General features: G+C 54.3%; 1 protein-coding gene across 2 annotated transcripts in view; it reads left to right on the top strand.

Annotated features, from left to right (window-relative positions):
• The window catches only part of ADGRG5 (adhesion G protein-coupled receptor G5), a 34,294-nt gene extending 13,535 nt beyond the window's left edge, over positions 1-20,759 (top strand). Inside the window, exons 1-9 of one of the 2 annotated variants that reach the window (XM_044987508.1) lie at positions 7,901-8,013; positions 8,964-9,080; positions 10,491-10,533; positions 11,971-12,077; positions 13,769-13,890; positions 16,043-16,311; positions 17,095-17,194; positions 19,561-19,844; positions 20,272-20,759. In XM_044987508.1, coding sequence (XP_044843443.1) covers positions 7,918-8,013; positions 8,964-9,080; positions 10,491-10,533; positions 11,971-12,077; positions 13,769-13,890; positions 16,043-16,311; positions 17,095-17,194; positions 19,561-19,844; positions 20,272-20,357 — 1,224 coding nt within the window. In that variant the 5' untranslated portion in view covers positions 7,901-7,917 and the 3' untranslated portion in view covers positions 20,358-20,759. Of the gene's footprint in view, positions 1-7,900; positions 8,014-8,963; positions 9,081-10,490; positions 10,534-11,970; positions 12,078-13,768; positions 13,891-16,042; positions 16,312-17,094; positions 17,195-19,560; positions 19,845-20,271 lie in introns of those variants that run through there. The other variant, XM_044987509.1, reaches the window with a different exon arrangement.
• Positions 20,760-21,121: the final 362 nt, after the last annotated feature.

The following is a 21,121-nucleotide window of genomic DNA, read 5'->3' as shown; positions in this document are numbered from 1 at the left end:
ATCCTATTTTTGTTGTTTATCATTTTTACAGTGCAAATATTTGTATTAAAATAATATACAATTTGATTTCAATTACAACACAGAATACAATATATGTGAGAATGTAGAAAAACATCCAAAATATTTAATAAATTTCAATTGGTATTCTATTGTTTAACAGTATAGTTAAAACCGCAATTAATTGCGATTAATTTTTTTAATTGTGATTAATTTTTGTGAGTTAATTGCATGAGTTAACTGCAATTAATTGACAGCCCTACTGTATGTATATTGATCTTTAAATCATACACTCTCTCTCTTTTGTTTTTTTAATAAATTTTAGTAGAGTTAATAAGAATTGGCCGTAGCGTGTATTTGGGTAAGATCTGACACATTCAATAACCTGGGAGGTGATGTGTCCGATCCTTTGGGATTGGTAGGACCTTTTCTTTTATATGATGATATAAGATTTACAGAAATCACCATATTTGACGTGGGTACCTGGATGGAGGCCTGAGGCTGGATCACTTTAAGGGAACTGTGGTGTTTAGACTTCTGAGTAACCAGTGAGGTAATAAAGAAACTGTTTTATGCTGGCTCGGTGAATCTAAGTATTGGAATATCCACCAGCTTTTTGGGGATTGTCTGTCTCATATTTTGCAATTCACCCTAATTGAGTGACCACAGCTGGCCCCCACTGGGACCCCGGTCACAAAAACATTAACTCTGGGCTTCTTGCGGCTACAGCTCAATGAATCTGCTCTTGTCTTGCTATATATCAGGAATAACACTAATGTACACTGGAGGGCACTCAAAATAAAGGGCCGTGGCTGTTGTCAGAAACATTCCCTGTTTCCTCTAGTCTAATCCTAAATGGAGCAGCTCCCTGTTATGGAAGATGATACAATCCTTGAGTTGTCTTTGGAACTAAGCAGCAAGGGTTAGGAAGAGACAGGGTGTGACAGACACACAGTTCAGGGCTTCCTGAATGTGGTTACCACCACTAAGGTTATCATCAGAATCCAAATCCTCTGTTTACTGTCATCCGATAAACCACCACGCTGGTTACAGTGAGGACGATATCAGAGAGTTTAAAAATGCCCTGCGATAGGCCCCCCTTGGGTTTTAGATCATTTATTTAGTTTGTAAGATGCACAGAGCAGAGATTACATCTCCTACCTGCTTGTACAGCACTGTCTGTGCACCTTGTCAGCACTTTAACAACAGTGGTAACTGAATCCAGAAAGCAGAGCCTGTATGTCTCTTGCAGGAGATGAGCTACATTTGGAGCGCCACGCGGAGGAAATCACCCTTGCGGACCTGCCTCTTCTTGTATCTTGCTGCTCTTCTGCTCCAACAGGCAGGTATGGATAGTTCTTTATTCGGAGTTCTGACATCTCTGCTATTGTTTCGCCTGGCAGGCCACCCTGACATCTGCCGACAGTGATTGTACCAACCTGGGGACAAGTCCGGCATCCCGGTCAGGACCCCCCACATCTGCTCTCACAGGAGTCGCTGAGCGATTGCAGTCACTGATGCTTTCCTGCCAAAAGTTTTGTTTCTGACAAAGTGGCCTTTTCCAGCAAAAAAACGGGTTACACAAAACACACACACACACGTGCAGCTGCAGCAGCGGAAGGTCTCTGCAGATCCAGGGGCACATGGGGAGCTGTGGTGAGAATCAGTCTGTGTGAAAGCAGCAGCGTGCAGGGCTCAGCTCAAGCCCCTCTTTCATCTCCCCAAAGGCCTTTGCGACTCTCCTCCCTGCCCTGGTGGCAGGCCACTTGCTCCAAGTACAAATTTATTCACGAGGTGCAGCTGTGAGAAGATTGCAGTGGCGGGATGGAGTCCTCACGGTCCTAGCCCAGGAGGGGGAGGGGGCGCTTTTTATCTAAGCCACGGAAAGGTGGGGGGAGCTCTCCCTCTGCTTTCCTCGTGCTCTCCTGCATACCTTTAACCCCCAAGATCTGTCAGGTGGTGGCATGTCACGGGAAGGCACACGGGTCAAACCTTCCCCACACGGTGCTGCCACTCCACCCATCCCGACACGGCTTGTTTCCTTCCCAGACCCCATAAAGGCCCAGGAATGCCGTCAGGTACCCCCACGAGAGGGAAGGGACAAGGCGGCGACCATGATGGCTGACATGAACGACCGCTTGGAAAGAGGACAGTTTAGGAATCTTGTCAGGTGAGTGGGGAGCACACACAGGGGGCTTTGCCAGACTACACTCTGGGGCCAGCTCTCCAAGCCCATCTCCTGCAGCTAGGGCTGCCAGGGAAATTTACAGAGAGGCATTTTGAAGCAGAAAATGGCATTTTGATCAAATGGAAATCTGAGTGAAAAAACTTGTTTTTGTCAAAAATTGGAGTGGAAGGGGTCAAAAAACTGAAAACAGAGATAAAACAAATCAGGTTTCAATAAAAAGCCAAAAGTTTTTTTTTTCCTTTTTCACAGAACATTTGCCACAAATGAACATTTTTCTCTTTTCCTGAAATGTTTGAAAGGGGAGAACAATTTATTTCCAGCTGCATCCACAGCCTCCCTCCACGTCTAAAGCAGGTTATAAACATTGCTCCTGCCTCATAACGCCTCAGGGAAGCGGCTCAGTATCATCACCCCCATTTTACAGATGGGAAAACTGAGAGTGTGTCTACCCTGCAAAGAAAAACCCAGGGCACCGAGTCTCAGTGCCAGGATCACTTGACGTGGGCTCAGGCTGCAGGACTAACAATAGCAGCCTAGCTCTTCGGGTTCGCACTAGGGCCCAGGCTCCAAGCCCCTCCCCCCCTTGCCGGGTTTCCGTGCCCAGAAGGTCCCAGTGGTGCTCTAGGGCTGCTCCGAGCACTCAGAGGTTAATTGTGTCAGAGGAATGGCTAAGCTCAGAGGAGGAATTAAGCCCCTACGTAAGCAGCTTCTCCCAGACTGCTCTACAGTCCGTAGGCTCAACGCAGACAGCCCAGAGTCAGCCCCCTGTCCCAGACCAGAGAGAGGGGGAGAGACAGGATTTGCTGAAGGTTTTTAGGGCTAGCAAGGAGAAGAGGAGAGTCAGGGTTAGCGTAGGGGGTGGAGAGGTGAAGGGGAGGAGGTGGAAAGGGCTGGGGTTCACTCACCAGGGTAGCTGTGTGGCATCAGGCAAGCGAAGCTGAGACACCTTTGCTCTCCTTCAGGGCATCTCAGCTGAAGGGGGAGCTAGTGAGGAGGGACTGATGAAGAAAAGCCAGGCCCTCTGTCCCAGTCCTGGTCAGCACTGCCCATATCAACTTTACATCCAGATTTGAGAAGAAACCAAAATTTCTAACCATTGGAATTTTCTGTGGGATGGCTCGTCTATTTTTCAGCCAGAACTAGTTATTTCTAAGTATAATACTAAAGTTAGACACCCAATATAATACAGACTCGGATCAGCCACACCGTCCCCTACAGACAGGAAGCCTCATGGACAGGCTTGGCACAGAAAGCCCAAAGAAAACCCATTCCATCATTTGTGTGAGGAACGTTTAAAGCTGACGGTGACAGGTTGAATCTGTCTCCAATTTTAGTGCCCCTAGTCTGAGGCAACCTCTAACACGTGACGATACCTTCTGGAGATGATCTCAAATACACATCTTCAGTGTCTCTGCCTCTTATCTTCATTCACTCCCTTGTTCTTTTCTCCCTCCTCGTATTGTCTGCCCCAGCCCTGGCCTCTCTGGCTTTCTTCACACCTCTGAGCGCCGATTCTTGTTTCTCCATTCTAGATTAAAACAGTTAGAACAGATGCTGTTTGAAGACCCTATCCAAGAGGACAACTCCACTGTCATATGCCCCAACATTCAGACTTTCGTATTTAAGATTAAGCAAACAAAGTTCCAAGGGCTGAATCTCAGCAGCAAGTCAATACTGGTCAGTATCCCCCTTGCTCTAACGGCGGGCTTTGCTTTCTAATCACTCTTCCCAGCATAGGGCTTCTCATACTGACCGTGTTCTGGTGCACGGAGCGATAGCACGAGCTTTCGTTTCCATAGGAGTCTGATCTCTATTTCCATTACCTCCTTTCTCTGTCTCTCCTGCTCCATCACACCTGCCTCTCTCTCTTTTTTGGCCGAGTGCCTAAAGTAAAATCTACAAATGAGCAATTTCTGGAGGAGACCAGATTAGTTTGGTTACTTCCGGCTTAGTTCTCCCCTTGCTCAGCTGGCAGAGCTGCTGCCCACTGACCACAAGACCCCATTTGTATCCTGGCTGAAGTAGTGTGAACACTTGATGTGTGCCCAAACTCCAGGCCCAAGGACCAAATGGGGCTTCACTTACTGCTGAAATCTGACTCCTGTACGTCTGAGCCAACAGATATAAATACAACATGGGCAGGCTGGACGGATAGACAAGGTGAAGTGAGGTGCTGAAATCTGCCCTGTCCCACAGGGGATGGCTCAGCAGGGTCCTTAAACCTTATCTTACCCTCCTTTTCTAAACCAAGAAGGAGTTGCATCCTTTCCCAGCTGTCTACAGCCACCTGCAGCAGTGTTGGCTAGGATGGGTTTTCTTTTCTACGTTAAGCCCCTCCCACAGGCAAGACTATGGTAATTAGGGGCAGAGTTGGGACCCTAGCCAAGATTGAGCATTTACATTTGGGGAGCCCAACCTAAGTCTCCTTGAAGAGTCCCGAATTTCAGAAGGTGCTGAGCCCCTCCCCTCTGGAAACCAGGCTGCTTGGACACATCTCAAGAATCACAAGCCACTTGTGAAAAACTCTGGGCCTCTCAGCACACTCTGGTCAGGGGCATCATTTCAGAAAAATTCTGGTGGGGGGGACAAAGCTGCGTCAGTATATAGACCAGTCTTTGTGGTCATATTATTTCCTTCAACGTCTGCAGGTGGGCGGAAGCAGAGCACAGAAACCTATGAAAAGTTGGGGAGGGGAGGAAACCAATGTTGGGGGAGCAACTGCCCCTCTTGCCCATGTTTTCGCCCTGTACATGTCAGCCCTTGGCCCTGGGCTTTTTTCTCAGGCAGCCTGGAGGTGTCTCCCCCAGCCAGCCGGCCGAGCTAGTTGGAGCACAACCCAAAGCTCCAGGCGCCTGCCTTCCCAGCCCAGTCCGCTCTGCTGGGTCATTAGAATGGTCTCCGGTGGCCAGCTGGGGTCTCAGTCTCCATGTCCGCCCAGAGTGCTTTGTGCTGGGAATGCGACGTGCTGACGCTTCCATCCAGGGAAGAACTTTTGCCAGAGGGCAGTGGGGACAAGGGAGAGATTTCAGCTTTATCTTCTTTGACTGAAAGCCATGTACTAGTGCAGCAGTGGGAACGGAAAGTCATCCACATGGCCTCTAAAGCATCTGGGGGACTTCCTCAGTGTTAGTCCCTGAATAGATCAGACCGCGGGTTTCCTGCATTTCTGCTCTAATAATATTTTGGGTTGAATTTCCTTCTCTTTTTAGAGTAACCTTTCTGCAGTGAAAGTGAGCGCCTACATTATTATCACGAGAAAGTGTGACCGGGGATTGAACTGGGGACCTCCAGAGCTAAAAGCATGAGCCGCACTCCCAAGGAGGCTGTAACAGACTCAGAGTCATTGCTGATTGCACCCAGAGTGGGAACATGCACTCACAATTCCAGAGTTTTCACAAACACACATGGCCACATGGTCCAGGGGCGGCTCTAGGATTTGCGCTGCCCCAAGCAGGGTTGCATGCTGTGGGGGGCACTCTGGCGGTCGCCGGTCCCGCGGCTCTGGTGGACCTCCTGCAGACATGCCTGCAGAGGGTCCACCGGAGCTGCCTGCCGCCCTCCCGCGGGACGCCGCCCCAAGCGTGCGCTTGGCGCGCTGGGGTCTGGAGCCGGCCCTGGCCACACCTCCATCAATCTCCAAACCCGACTGCCCATAGAACCCATTGTGTCCACACGTATATTGCATGTTCAAAGCCCACATGCAAATGTGCCATTCACTACACAAAGCAAAATACGGATTTTCAGTCTAAAATGATCTGTCTCACATTAACTAAGGGAAAACAAGACCAAAGTCTCCAGGGTTCAGCTTCATCAAGGTATGTGTGCACCTACTGAAATCCATGGATGTTAGATGCCTAAATATCTTTGTGGAGCTGGGCCCAAGATTTTAGAGAAGGATGTGTCAGTGGTTAGGGCACTGATTTAGGCTTCCTGGGTTCAAGACTCCCTGTGCCACCTTGGGCAAGTCACAGTCTGTCGGCACCTCAGCTCCCCATCTGTGAACTAGAGATAAAAGCACTTCCCTACCACCCAGGCATTGTGTGCGATGCTCAGAGGCCAAAGGAATGGAGGCCATATAAGTTATAGCAGATAGACAGGAGAGAGCTCAATGCGTGTATCTCTGCTGCAGCCGTTTCTGGGAGCAAACTGGTTACTGAACTCTGCACCCAGGGAGTGTTCTCGGAGATTTAAAAGTGCATATGAGAGTGGCTTTGAAATGCTGGATCTAACTATCAGGTTACAGACAAGGGTGGGTGAGGTAATACCTTAGGGCATTTAGAGGTAGGAGTTTGCAGCCCACAAGTATCAAAATCCAGCATCTGGAAAGCATTATGCAAAGGTGCAAAAGGAACCAAGTTTATTTTACCACCATTCTACTATTAAGAAAATAAAGGGTGATTTGGGGCACTTCAGTGGCAGGGGCATGGTTTGTGACACCTTAAAGGGATTGATTTCCAGAGAGACGAGCTCCAAATTTTCTGAAATTCAGGTCCCTTTAAGGTCTCCAGCTGGGCCCCTAAAGATTGACGCATTCAGAATCACTAATCACTTGTGAAGACCTTGGTAAAGCCTAATTTAGGGACTGGCCCGAACCAAACCCTTTGATCCAACAGCACCCTTGCAGGGCATGGCTCCAAACTTTGCAAACTGGGCCTGACCTCTAAAGCAAATGGTAAGTCACGGGGACCCAAGAGAACCATTCAAATGTTTCTGTAAATGAAAGTCTGAAGGAGGGAGCCTGTGGCTTCTATCTGCCCTGTCACTTCTACCATAAGGTGACCTAGAGAGTGGTGATCCTCAGTCACAATCCCAGTCACAATATTTGTTGCCACCATACAAAATCCTAAACTTATCACAGAGCAATAGGACATCCAGGGCTTCCAAATCCTCTTGCTCCAGCTTCTCAACCTTTCCTCTTTTTGACCCAGGTGGCAAGACAGAGATTCCCAGACACTATTTCACCCAAAGCTCTGAGGAAAAGCTTCTACTGGTCATTTATACCACACCCATCACCATGGTATTCTCATATCTGACTTGCCGGAGCCCTGCCTCACAGACCTCACCTCTCTTCATTTCCCACTCTTCTGCTCATCTGATACTGGTCTCCTCGCTATACCTCCATGCAACTGAGCCACCTTCTCCCCCACAGCTCCTGCTGTGATCGTCAATCATCTATATTACTGTAGCATCCAAAGCACCAGTTAGGATCAGGCCCCTATTGTGCTGGGCAGCGTACAGACATAGATGAGGAGACATCATGAAGAATGGAGGTGTTTGTTGGCCTAGTAGCTGGTCCATAAAAACGGTTTAGGAATCAGCTACAGGGCTTCACTTAGTTCTTTAGCTCAAGGGGAGGCAATTCATGCTTTTAGTGCAGAAGGTCCTTGGTTCAAACCACACCGTTGGCCCAGATGGGTTCAAGTACATGAATAAGTCTCTCTCCCTCCAGCTACAAGCACATCCCACCCAAGCACTGCTCTTTTCATCCTTGCCTCATTTCTCTTCTCCCTCCCTCCGCTATCATTTATCTCACGCTGACACTGTGCTTCGCTCTTTCCAGCATGCTGGCACGCAGGGTGTTTGAAAGATGCTAGTTATTGAGTTGCACTGCAGCCTCCTGCACTCACTCTTTCAGCACTTGCTTCTTGTAATGATAACCTGGCATTTCTCAGTTTGCACCTGGGAATGTTTCTGCTTCAACCTCGCAGCCCGAGTTCAGAACCCAACACTCCATGCGTTTCCCAGCTGAACTGATGAAGAAAAGCCGGAGGCGAGCAGCAGAAATGAAACTTGTCTGCATTTATCTCAACACCCCTGGCCTGTTCCAGGTTAGACACTCTGAAGTTTTACCAGTGTGGGTGGGTTGGGGAAGCAGAGAAAAGACATTAGTTTGCACGTACGCAGCCCCTTTCTTTCGAAGAGCTGTCTAGACTAATGCACCAGACCATACGCACGGGGCCCTTCCCCAACACCGAGATGCAGATGAAGCAGGGCAGCTGCTTAATAGCACGCAGCAGCCCTGCACAACAGTTTGCTCATTTATGGCACAGAAGTCGAGAGGAATGCCATATCCAATTGGAAGGGCAGGGGAATTTAGAGAGGGCAAGGGCCTCAGGTATACACGAATTGTCTCAGGGGAACCCCAGGGGAACACCTCTCTTCTGGTAATTAAAGCCCTGGGAATCTGTAAAGATGTGGTCAGCCCATGGTCAAGCAACAGCAAGACTTGTCTGGCCTTGCTCACCAATTGGAGGCTGCAGCCCGCTATGACCAATGCTAAGAAAATAGCTTCCACCGGTGTTTCGATGAGATGAGCAGGACGGTGTCTCTAGCCCATCCGTCTATCTAGCTGGATCCTTTCATTAACAACATACTACATGCAGGTGCCCACAACACCCACACATGTAGTGTAGAGGACTCTTAGGTATAACATGGGAAGCAGCAATACAATCTTCTCTGTGCAACCTCAGTAAGATGCGTTGTGAAGGGACACCTCTTGGAGCGGGAGGGTAGTTCGGCCTCTCTGACCATTCTGTCCATGGCCTCCCTGATGAAATGGTTAAGCATCGTGGTGTGGGAGGTTTGCAATGTGAGCACCTGCCTGCAAGGAACTGGATTGAGACCAACAAACTCATTGCACATAGGCCATAAGATTGCCCATGGATAGGAGCAGCGTTGGTCATCTGCAGATGAAAGGCTCCCTATCCCAGTGACCTGCCCACTCCTGGTAATAGTCTTTATGGGTCTGCACATTGTTTCTTCTGCTCTGGCTTTGCAGGATGGGAAGAATAGCTCCCTACTGAACAATGACATCTTAGGGGCCACCCTTGAAAACACCAGCGTCACCAACCTCACTGAGCCTGTGGAGATCCGGTTCTGGCATAACCAAACGCTGGTGAGCTGGTGATCATGGCCCACAAAGGCATTTAACAGCAGCTATCACTCTGGGCAAGGGAAGGCAAACAGCTCTCCAGGGCACCGGAGAGGGGAGGTCAGTGTAGCTGAAGTCTCAGGAACAGCCAGGGCTCTTGAAACCCAGTGGGAATTCAACCTGCTGCTTGAAGGGTGGATTTGGGCCAGTATCTCTCTGCCTCGGTGTGCAAAGAGGTGGGAGTGAGAGCATAAGGATCTCCCCCTCCCTGAGCCCGGGCACCATTAACTGCCTGGGATCCCAAAGGGGAATGCGATTCCTGCTCCCTGCTAGCAGTGTGCTCAGGTAGGGGCCTCGCAGGGAATGGCAGGCTAAGAGCAAGATCTCCCCTGCTCTGTACCACCCAGTAGAACTGGCCTGGCACGGAGGAGGGAGCATGCCACTTCCTCGAAGGGGATGCAGCGGGGATGCCCATGTGTGCTCCCTGGGAGGAGTTCTAGCTGAGGCAGAAGCTGTAGCAGAAAACAGAGTAGCTGCTGCAGGGATGGAGTGGGGCTTTTGAAATGCTTCTCTCCTCCTCTGACCTCACCTGGAGCTACAGGAGAGAGGGGGAGGTCCTGGCTCATTGCAACCAATAAGGTGTGTGGTGGTTGGTTGGTTTTTAACCACAAACCCATTGCAGCCCCACTGACCCCTGCCAACTCTTCTCTGTGAAGTATTGCTGAGACTCTGGGGGTCAGCCCACATACAAGTTGTCTTTGTCCGGACTGGGGAGCAGGTGGGAATCTTTAGCTGGGAGAGATGTGCTCCCAAAGTGGACACCATGCAATGTAACCAAACTGTGCAGACATAGGAGGAAGCATTTGACCTCTCGGGTATATTGGAGACACGTCAGAGAGCAGCAATGAACTGATTACGGGGATTTAGAGGAAAAGATTGCAAAGCAGAATGGCCAAATGACGAAGGAGCTCTAAGACAATTGCTTGATAAGTATGTAGGGCCAGATCCTCACCTGGTGTAAATCTGCTTCAGGGAAGCTACGCTAATTTACACCAGCTGAAAATCTAGGTGTAAGCAGGGAGAAAGAAAGAAAAGAGCATAGGGTACTCCAAAGGGGTATTATTACTCCAAGGGGTTATTATTACAAACTCAGAGTAACGGGATAAAGCTGATTAACTATCAGATATTTCCTCACTACACGGCGGAATAGTCTCCCAAGTGACGCAGTGGATTCCTGTGATGGGGCTTCATGTTAATAGTGGGCAGGAAAAAGTGCTGGGAAATTTGCTGTAGGGAACAACGCTGCACAGGCAGGAGGGACCAGTCACAAGACTTGTCCCTAACGAGCCCAGGTTAGGTACATTGCTTGGCACTAAGGGAGCACAGACACCTCACCATGTGCCTCATGTTTTCTCCCCCCACCCCCCCAACCAGGATAACTCTAATGCGAGCTGCGTCTTTTGGGTGGAAGGAACAGGTAATTATGACACTCACGGCATCACGCGGTACCCGTGCATGCATGCAAGGAAGGAGGAAGAGGCAAAACAGAGATGGTGGGAGTCGTTCAACGGAGAGCGCATTGCCTTAGACACCAGGGGGACCTAAGGACCAATCATGCAGCTGCAATTTACCAGACAGACTGTGGGGTTTCATGCTATGAGCATCCCTGTCTGCTGCCAGACTATACTCACCCCAGCCGCCTTGCCAGGAGAACCTGGGAACCCCGACCTCCCTTGGCTCCCAGCGACAAACATCCTCCTGCCATCCCAGAGCGGCAACAAGCTGCCCAACCCTCCTCCGCTCCGTGCTGCTTACGGAGAAGCCCCCTCTGTGCACAGAGCCTTGCCGTGCGTAGGGCTATATGGAGACCCACACTGGCACCTTTTGGAGGACTAAACCCCACGCCCATCAGGGTTTTCCTGAGTGAGTGCCATTGTCACGCACAAAGTGGGTGGAGAGCAGGCCCAGGTCAGCCAGAGCCACCTGCAAACAGCCAAGCAGGGCACAGGCACTTCCCACAGGCTTGTAAAAGCAACTCACATTTTTCTGCCCTGCTTCCAAGGAAGGAGTCATATAGAGACCCAGGGCCATAGAATTTAAGGCCAGAAGTGACCCCCAGATCCTCTAGACTGGCCTCATGGATCATCGGCCACTAAAAACACAACCAAGCACCAAACCACCACCCATAGAGCCCTCAGAGACTGAACAATTGTGTGCCACAGGCAGAGAACAGGGACTCACGGTTCCCCCAGTGCCCGGGGCCCCTGCAATGGCTGGGAATTAAGTGAGATGCACCCAGATAAACCTGGCCAGTGACCTGCCCCCCACACTGCAGAAGGCAGCACAAAAACTGCTCCAAGGTCCTTGGCCCTGAGAACTGGAGGCTCCCTGCTCTTAGAGGGCCTGAATGTGCCCACGGCTGGATCTTAGGGGATTGCAGGGCAGGGTGCAGGGAGAGGGGGGAGGGGACGCAAGCAGTCCCTCTGGTGCAGGATTTGGGAGCAGCGTGGGGGACATTTTGTCCTGCTAGCTTTATTTCTTCCCTCCACGATATGCCTGAGAACAGCTCTCCAGGGTTGGGCACCAACCCATGTGAAAGCTGTGTAGCCTTGAACCACAGATAGCCCAAACCCAACCCCGATCCCAACGCCAGCCCATGTCTAGCGTCAACACCCCCCAGCCGCAGTAGCAACACTGGAGATCACACCTTGCCCCACACTCTGATTGTTTTTGCTGTTGGAAACACAGGGTAACATTTTCAAAAGTGCCGAAGCCCCACTGAAAATCAATGGGCCTTGGGCTCCTAAGTGAGTTGGTGCTTTGGAAAATGTTGCCTATGGGCTTTCCCGAGGCTCTGCCCCACTGCTCTGTGGCTGTGGGCTGCTTTCCTTAAGGCCGTTTCTCCCTCTTGCAGAAAACAGCAGCCTTGGGAACTGGAGCAGCGCTGGCTGTGAGACCACCCACTGCAAAGACATTGTGCTGTGCCAGTGTAAACACCTCACCTACTTTGCCGTGCTGCTGGTAGGAAGGCTGTTTCTCCCCCACTGCTCTTGCTCTGTTTGGGGGTGTACGAGGCTCTCTCCCCCTCCCCCAGCCACCAGACACAGTCTTTGCTCCCTCTCAGTCCCTGTCTCTCAGGTGCTCTAGTGCAGTGGGTTTCAAACTTTTTTTCTGGCAACCCAGTTGAAGAAAATTGTTGATGCCCGCAATCCAACGGAGCTGGGGATGAGGGGGTTGGGATGTGGGAGGGCTCAGAGCTGGGGAAGAGGGTTGGGGTGCAGGGCTGAGGGCTGGGGCTGGGAATGAGGGGTTCAGAGTGTGGGAGGGGTTCTGGGCTGGAGCAGGAGGTTGGGGTGTTGGAGGGGGTCAGAGCTCTGGGCTGGGAGTGCAGGCTGTGGGCTGGGGCCAGGGATGAAGGGTTTGGGGTGCAGGAAGGGGCTCTGAGTTGTGGGGGGCTCCGGGCTGGGGCAGGGGATTGGGGTGCAGGGCTGAGGGCTGTGGGATGGGGCTGAGAATGAGGGGTTCAGAGTGTGGGAGGGGCTCTGGGCTGGAGCAGGAGGTTGGGCTGTTGGAGGGGGTGAGGCTCTGGGCTGGGGCCGGGGATGAAGGGTTTGGGGTGCAGGAAGGGGCTCTGAGTTGTGGGGGGCTCCGGGCTGGGGCAGGGGATTGGGGTGCAGGGTTGGGGCTTTCCTCGGGCAGCTCCTGGTCAGCGGCGCAGCAGGGGTGCTAAGGCAGGTTTCCTGCCTGTCCTGGCACTGTGGACCACGCTGTGCCCCGGAAGCAGGTCCGGTTCCTAGGCAGAGGTGCACAAATGGCTCCATGCGGCTCTTGCCTGCAGGTACCTCCCCCCAGCTTGGTTCCCAGCCAATGGGAGTGCGAGGCTGGTGCTCAATGCGGGGGGAGCGTGTGGCACCCCGGAGCCCCCCCCGCCTATGAGCTGGACCTGCTGCTGGCTGCTTCCGGGCGCAGCGCGGTGTCAGAACAGGTAGGGACTAGCCTGCCTCAGCCGGGCAGCACCGCCGACGGGACTTCTAATGGCCCAGTTGGCGGTGCTGACTAGAGCCGCCGGGACCCAGTGCCTTCCATTGGGTCACGACCCCCGGTTTGAAACCCACTGCTCTAAAGCACTCACCCCTCTCCCAGGGCTGTTTCCTGTTTGCCTTCTCCCTGACTCATTCCCCGCCAGCCACTCTCAGTGCTCTGAGCGGCTCATTTCCCCGCAGCTGGGCTCCACCACAAGGCCTGCTTCCATTTCCCTTTCCTCTGTCACACCTGCCCTGCAGGGGCTGAGAGACGCGCAGCGCCGTCCTCGCTCCAGCACCCCAGTTACACTGGGGGGGGATGGGTGCACACGCGTGCACCCCCACAAGGGTTACACTAGGACCCACTCTGCCCCGCCCCCCCTCTGGAGGGAACCTCTTGGACCTGCTGACCAACCCATCTCACGGGGTCAGGACAGGGGGGGTCGAGTTTTGAGGTGGTTCCCCCGTCCCCCTCTGAGCTATGGAAGGGGGGAGGAGATAGGACAGAGGCTAGTGACATCCAGCAGCCTCAGGGACGGGTGCCAAGCTGGGGGGTGGAACAGGCTCCAGGCCTGAAGAAGCTGGAGGGGGTTGAGGGGAGAATGAAAGGCCAGGAGAGTCATGAAGGCTGAGTACCAGTGCAAAGGGCAGCATTCATTCCTCACTCCTTCCCCTCCTCATCCCATGCAGAAAATCTCCTCAGCGCCCATAGACGAGGCCATCCTGGCTCCTCTGACCTACATCTCCATGGTGGGCTGCAGTGTCTCAGCTGCTGCCTCGCTTCTCACTGTCCTTCACTACCTCACCTCCAGGTAACCTCGTTGCTGTGCAGAGAGGCTCCCGCCCAGGGTGCCTGGCTGAGCTGAATCAACAGGGGCTCCCTCAAGAGTGATGCTAAACCACATTCATCCCCGATGGGGACACCCTACTGAGGCCCCTGGGGTTACAGCCGGGGAGTTACACTTGCCATTCCCACCCCCCAAGTCATCAAGTTCCTGCTTGAATTTCTGCACCGTTCTCCCATCTGCTCCCAGGAGGGATCCAGTTATCCCTGGCCACATCCCTCACAGCAGAGACGAGACAGGGGCCAGAGCAGCAGCAGGTGTCAAGCAGCCAAGCTCCATTGAAACCTATGGAACAATTCCAGCCCACAGCAGCAGAGGATCTGGCCCAGGGCTTGGCTGTCATGAATTCTTCACTGAGGCTGCTGGACACAGACAGATCTTGTGGTTTTCTGGCTTTTTAGCTCCCAGCCTCACTCAGGCCTTGTCTACACTAGAAAGGGTTTGCTGGTACAATTATGAGCACCAACCTTCCTCGGGCAGGCTCGGCCAGGGCCAGATTAATTCTCCTGGGGGCCTGGGGCTACTAGATTTTGTGGGGCCCCTGTATACAAGTCTTTTTCCTGGGAGGGAGCTTGGTGCAGGAGGGGCCTGGAGGGGGATTCTGACCTGGGGCAGGGGGTTGGAGTGGAGGAGGGGGTGCGGGGTCTGGGAGGGAGTTTGGTGCAGGAGGGGGCTGGGGCAGGGGGTTGGGGTGCAGGAGGGGATTCTGACTTGGGGCAGAGGGTTCAGGTGGAGGAGGGGGTGCAGGGTCTGGGAGGGAGTTTGGTGCAGGAGGGGGCTGGGGCAGGGGGTTGGGGTGCAGGAGGGGATTCTGACCTGGGGCAGGGGGTTGGAGTGGAGGAGGGCATGCAGGGTCTGGGAGGGAGTTTGGTGCAGGAGGGGGCTGGGGCAGGGGGTTGGGGTGCAGGAGGGGATTCTGACCTGGGGCAGGGGGTTCAGGTGGAGGAGGGCATGCAGGGTCTGGGAGGGAGTTTGGTGCAGGAGGGGGCTGAGGCAGGGGGTTGGGGTGCAGGAGGGGATTCTGACCTGGGGCAGGGGGTTGAGGAGGAGGAGGGGGTGCAGGGTCTGGGAGGGAGTTTGGTGCAGGAGGGGGCTGGGGCAGGGGGGTGGGGTGCAGGAGGGGGATTCTGACTTGGGGCAGGGGGTTGAGGAGGAGGAGGGGGTGCAGGGTCTGGGAGGGAGTTTGGTGCAGGAGGGGGCTGAGGCAGGGGGTTGGGGTGCAGGAGGGGATTCTGACCTGGGGCAGGGGGTTCAGGTGGAGGAGGGGGTGCAGGGTCTGGGAGGGAGTTCGGTGCAGGAGGGGGCTCCAGGCTGGGGCAGAGTGTTGGGGTGGAGGAGGGGGTGCGAGGTGCAGGCTCCGGCCGGGAGCCGCTTACCACAGGTGGCTCCCAGCTGACGTCGCAGCAGGGCTCAGGCAGGCTGCCTGCCTGGTTCCCGGCCAATGGGAGCTGCGGGGATGATGCTGGGGGCAGGGGCAGAGGCAGTGCGCAGAGCCGCCTCCTGCCCCGCCAGGGGCCACAGAGACGTGCCAGCAGCCAGCTGCTTCTGGGAGCAGCGTGGGGCCAGGGCAGGCCACCTGAACTCCCCGGGGATTGCTGCCTGTGATTTATTTTTCTGGGAGCCCCCTTGAGCCGTGGCCCCGGGCTGCAGTCCCTAAAGCCCCTGCCTTAATCCGGCCCCGGGCTCGGCTGTACTGCAACTGGTATCACTTATACCTGCCGCCCGATGCACTTTGAACGTCATCTATGCTAGGGGTTTGGCCTGTAAAGAAAGAGAATAAAAGTCACACCCCTAACAGACATTGCTAGAGTCACCAGTGGTTCTAATACAGACCTGGCCTCACTCAATGTGCACTGCCTGTGTATCATCACGTGGTCTTATGGACTCAGCCTCCAAGGAAGGGACAGGACATTTCCACACACTCCCCAACGTGGGCCCTATCGAGATGAGGCAGCTCTGGCATTCTCCTGCAGCACACGCTGACTGGAGGGGATGTCCCAGGTGGAGGGGCTGGGGGGGGGGGCAGGAGTGGATTGTGTTGCCTGCTTTGCACTCCCTCCCGTCCCCATTTTGAGGGCAGTCAGAAGGAACTGAGTTCTATTTGCGGTGTTCATTTTAGGAAAAAGAGCAGAGATTATACAACCAAAATCCACATGAACCTGCTGGGAGCCCTCTTCTTGCTGAATGTCTTCTTCCTGCTCAGTGGGCCCCTGGCCCTGGTTCAGTCCACATGGCTCTGCAGAGGCACTGCCGCCTTCCTCCAATACTCCCTGCTCTGTTGCTTGACCTGGATGGCCATCGAGGGCTTCCACCTCTACCTGCTCTTGATCAAAGTCTACAACGTGTACATCAGGAGATATGTCCTCAAGCTGTGCGCCGTTGGCTGGGGTAAGTGCATGTTCTCTACCCAGAAAGATACCTCCCGCACAACCCATGAGGAGCTCCGTCCCTCCTGCCAAAACCACAGCCCTTCCGCTGCACTCTCTGCAGTGTCACCAGATTCTAGTGACAGATGTATCCACATTTCAGTCACTCAAGATCTGGGGGGTGGTAAGAGCCAGGCATTGGCCTGTTTGAGGGAGGCTGTCCACTGCTGATCAAAGTGCTCCTTTAGCTGCATTCTGAGAGCCAGAGGACCACAGCTCTAGAATTATATAGTAACTGTCTGTTTGCAGTGCATTAGCTTGTTGCATAGTAAAGAAGTAGGGGCTGGTTGCAGAGTTTATATCCAGATTTGGTTTCCAATCCCTCCCCAAATGCTCAGGGGTTTTGATGGGGCCCACCTCTCATGTCTATGTTTCCCATGCTTGACAGGGGGGTGGGGGAGGGAATCTACAGTGCCCTACCAACATCTAATATAAGACAGCCTGGTTTACCTGGAGTGTGCTGGGACAGCAGAAACTTTTTTGAGGGACATAACTGCATCCTGCTCACACAGCTATGACCTGCCTTTGTGTTTCTGCTCTCTAAAATGGCCCCATATTCCATCACCACTTGTCCCATCTGCCTTACTGGATTCTTCCTTCCTCCAATATACTCCTCTTCCTACCTATGTCCAAGGACCAACTCCTTTGTATGCTACCCAGTTTCCTATCCTCCAATTACTTGGGTCCTTCTTATGTATTCCCATCATGTTCTATCATAGTCAGTGTGTATCTCCCTCCCACACAGGACTGCCAGCCTTAACTGTGGTTAGCATTCTCATCTTCAAGGAAGAGACATACGGGCTGCACATAATTGAAACCGACACGGGCTACAACAATACAACTATGTAAGTGCTAGACATGGGTTTGATGGTCCACACACAATCACGTTCTGCCATAATGAGGACAAGCAGGGGTTGAGGCTGGGTTCCCAGTGGTACAGTAGGTCTCCTAATCATTAAAAGCTTCTGTGCTCCCCAGTCCTTCCTGGTTCTTTTCCACATGGTCCTATCTTCTGCAGAATGCAGAATAAAAAATGTGGTTCTATTCTCCTAAGCCTTGTATCATACCTCCAAGCAATGTGCCATCCATGGAGTGCTCTGATCAGATCCATAGGCAATGAAGATTAAGGCTCTGGCTATGCTACAGAGCTTACGGAGGTGCAGAAGCTCTCTTGCCAACATAGCACTGTCCACTCCAGTGTTTAGGTCAGGGGTCTCAAACATGCGGCCCGCGGGCCGCATGCGGCCCGCGGAGCTCTTCCCTGCGGCCCGTGGAGCTCCCCAGGGCCGCCCAGAGGGGGGGGGCAAAGGGGGCAATTTGCCCCGGGCCCCGGGCTCCGCAGGGGCCCCCAAGAGAAAAGCGGAGGCTCCCGCCTCCGCCCCTCTCCTGGAGCCTTTCCCTCCCCCCCCTTACCCGAGCGCGTCTCCGTCCGAGCGCCTGAGCCCCGCCCCGATCCGAGCCGCGTGGGGAGGGGGCGGGGCTGGGAGCTCTGGGCTGAGCGCTGCGCTCGGCGTGGAGCTCACAGCCCCGCCCCCTCACCACGCGGCTCTGAGCGGGATGAAGCTCAGGCCTCGCCGGAGACGCGCTCGGGTAAGGGGGGGGGGAAGCGGGAGCCGCCGGGGCCGGGGCCGGGCCGGGGGGGGGGGGGACCGGAAGCAAGACCCGCCGGGCCGGGCCGGGCCGGGCCGGGGGGTGGGGGAGGGACGCGAGACCCGCCGGGGCCGGGCCGGGCCGGGGGGGGGGAGGGAAGCGAGACCCGCCGGGGCCGGGCCGGGGGGGGGGGAAGGGAAGCGAGACCCACCGGGCCGGGCCGGGGGTGGGGAAGGGAAGCGAGACCCGCCAGGGCCGGGCCGGGCCGGGCCGGGGGGTGGGGGAAGGGAAACGAGACTCGCCGGGCCAGGCCGGGGGTGGGGAAGGGAAGCGAGACCCGCCGGGGCCGGGCCGGGGGGCGGGGGAGGGAAGCGGGACCGGCCAGGGCGGGGGAGGGAAGCGGGACCGGCCGGGGTGGGGAAAAGAGGGACCCGCCGCCGCCGAAGCGCAGCCCGGTCTTCGGCGGTGGGGGGCCCCTTCTGTTCCGGGACCCGCCGCCTAAGTGCCCCGCCGCCAAGCCACCAAACAGCTGTTGGTGGCGCTTAGCACTTTCCAGGAGGGAGTGGGGAGGAGCGGGGAGCCGCGCGCTTAGGGGAGGAGGTGGAGAAGAGACAGGGCAGGGGCGGGGCCTCATGGAAGGGGTGGATTGGGGGTGGGGCCAGGGGCAGCAAGGGGGCGTGTCAGTGATGCGGCCCTCGGGCCAATGCACTAGTCCTCATGCGGCCCTCGGGGTCATTTGAGTTTGAGACCCCTGGTTTAGGTCATTATAACTTACATCACTCGGGGGTGGCTTAGTCACACCCCTCAGTAACATAACTTATACCGACGTATGCTGTCGTGTGTACATAGCCTAAGTCCAACTCTCCAAAACATGGTGACTTTCCCGGGTGCATGGTGCTGGTTTAGAACAGTTGTGCCATGTAGCCAGCATTGTCCTCTTTCGGCCTCTCCCAGGATTGTGGGATGGTTTGAAAACTACAGTGCCATTCACACATCACTAGACCATTTCTGGTGGATGGTGCTATCCTCTGCCCAAGACATGCTCCGACTCCCCAGAGGCAGTGCAATTTTGCAAGTATGTTGCCCTTCCCAAAGAACAGGGCAGGTCTCCAAAGCAAGGTTCCAGCCAAGAACCACGATGCCATTTCCCCACAGATGGTGCTGCTCCCTTTGCATTGGCATTGAAATCCCATCTCAGCTATGGCGCGATAGGCTTCCCCCAACACAACACCCTTCCCATGCACTGCTGTGGTCCCCCCTTTCCAAGGCGTGCAGGGGTTTACTAAGGCAAATTAGAGCCTGAACTCACCAGCAACACTAAGCAGCCCCAAACGCCTTTCCACCCCATCCGAGACAGATGTCCCTTCTGTCCTCCTCATTGGGAATCCCGTTTGCTGGCACGCAAAGCAGCTGGCTCCCCAGCACCCTTGCATGGATGTCTGCTACCCTATCTGGGCTCTGACCACAAGACTTGGGTCCCCGGGGCCTTGCTGGAATGGTGTAATTCTCATTGAGTGGTGCCATTCCCAAAGCAAGATATCCCTCCCCAGCCACGGGGCCAATCCCCACAATGTGGCATAATCATCATTAGCATAGAAAGTCTCCTCCTCTTCTCCCACAGGTGTTGGATCACAGACAAGGCCCAGGATGTTCATTACATCCTCAACGTGGGCTATGCTGGTATCACCGTACTCTTCAACATGGTCATCTTAGTCACCATCATGAGGATGCTGAGAAAATTGAGATCCAACATGAACAGTCAGAAAGAACAAGTGAAGAAGGATCTGGTGACAGTGCTGGGACTGACGTGCCTGCTAGGAACAACCTGGGCACTGGCCTTCCTCAGTTTCGGTGTCTTCTTGATTCCTCAGCTCATCCTCTTCACTATCATCAACTCCTTCCTGGGTCAGTGAGGCTGCAGGGCCCCGTGTTCAGGCAGTGGGATGAATGGGATGGAACCAGAAGTAGCTTAAGACCTGAAGCAAAGCCTTGTCAAGGGGGATTCTGCAGAAGGAGGCTCAGAGGGCAGGGCTGGATTAGCTCCAGGGTTCTATTACCACTGATTTAGGAGCAGCAGAATCCCCTCGAGGTTTCTGCTAGTTCCTGGTCATTGTGGTTATAAGTAGCACGGTTTTCAGCCACCACCAGGTCAGTGTGCTTCTGCTGCTGCTGCCCCCACCTCTGAATCCAGGCGGGGGGAGGGGAAAGGACATGGAGGTTGCTGTGAGGTCAGAAGTCAGAGGGCCCTGGTGCTATGTTACTCACTTATTGACATGGGCACCATGGAGCAACCCTAGTTACCAAAGGCTTACGATGTGCTTTCCACCTGCAGGGTTCTTCATCTGCCTCTGGTACTGCACTGTCCGCCGCCAGCCGGACCCCAGCCCCTCCACCGGGAGTTCTCAGATGACAAAATAACCAGGCCAGCCAGCTAGACTGTGCTCCCAAAGGGGCACAGCTCACCCCCCCAGGAGCAGACTCACTTGCTGGAACTGGCCTGCCCCGGTTGCCCCAGGCAGGTCTGCGCTTCCGATGGGGGATTTAGCAAGGAAAGAGACACACTCCTCAGTGCCTTCACACACGTGGCAGCAAACAGTGCGACAATGAGCCTTCAAAGCAGCTTATGCAGAGTTGTCGAGAAGCTGAACAGGACCTGGGTGAGACTGAGGGGTAACAGAACAGTCACTCTCACAACACAGGGAATTGCTGTTCCCTAGGGGCTAGTCCACACTTACCGCCCGGGTCGACGCGGTGAGTTCGACTTCTCGGAGTTCGAACTATCGCGTCTGATCTAGACGCGATAGTTCGAACTCCGGAAGCGCCGCGGTCGACTCCGGTACTCCACCACTGCAAACGGCGGTGGCGGAGTCGACCTTGGAGCCGCGGAGTTCGACCCCGCCGCGTCTGGACGGGTGAGTAGTTCGAATTAGGGTACTTCGAATTCAGCTACGCTATTCACGTAGCTGAATTTGCGTACCCTAATTCGAACCCCCTTTTTAGTGTGGACCAGGCCTAAGAGGCTATAGGCAGACAATGCTTGGGGCATTGATTCCCGCTGCATTGCGCCTTGTGTCTTCATTTACACCTGTGCACAGTGTGTACAGAGAAGGTGCACATGGCTGCCAAACCAGACCTCCCCACCCACTCACAGCAGGGGTAATGTCGTACAATTACTTCACACA

Source organism: Mauremys mutica, chromosome 14, assembly GCF_020497125.1.
Source record: "Mauremys mutica isolate MM-2020 ecotype Southern chromosome 14, ASM2049712v1, whole genome shotgun sequence".
In the NCBI taxonomy this organism is placed as follows: Eukaryota; Metazoa; Chordata; order Testudines; family Geoemydidae; genus Mauremys; species Mauremys mutica.
The sequence above is the reverse complement of the archived record's forward strand: the minus strand, read 5'-3'. Positions and strand labels throughout refer to the sequence as shown.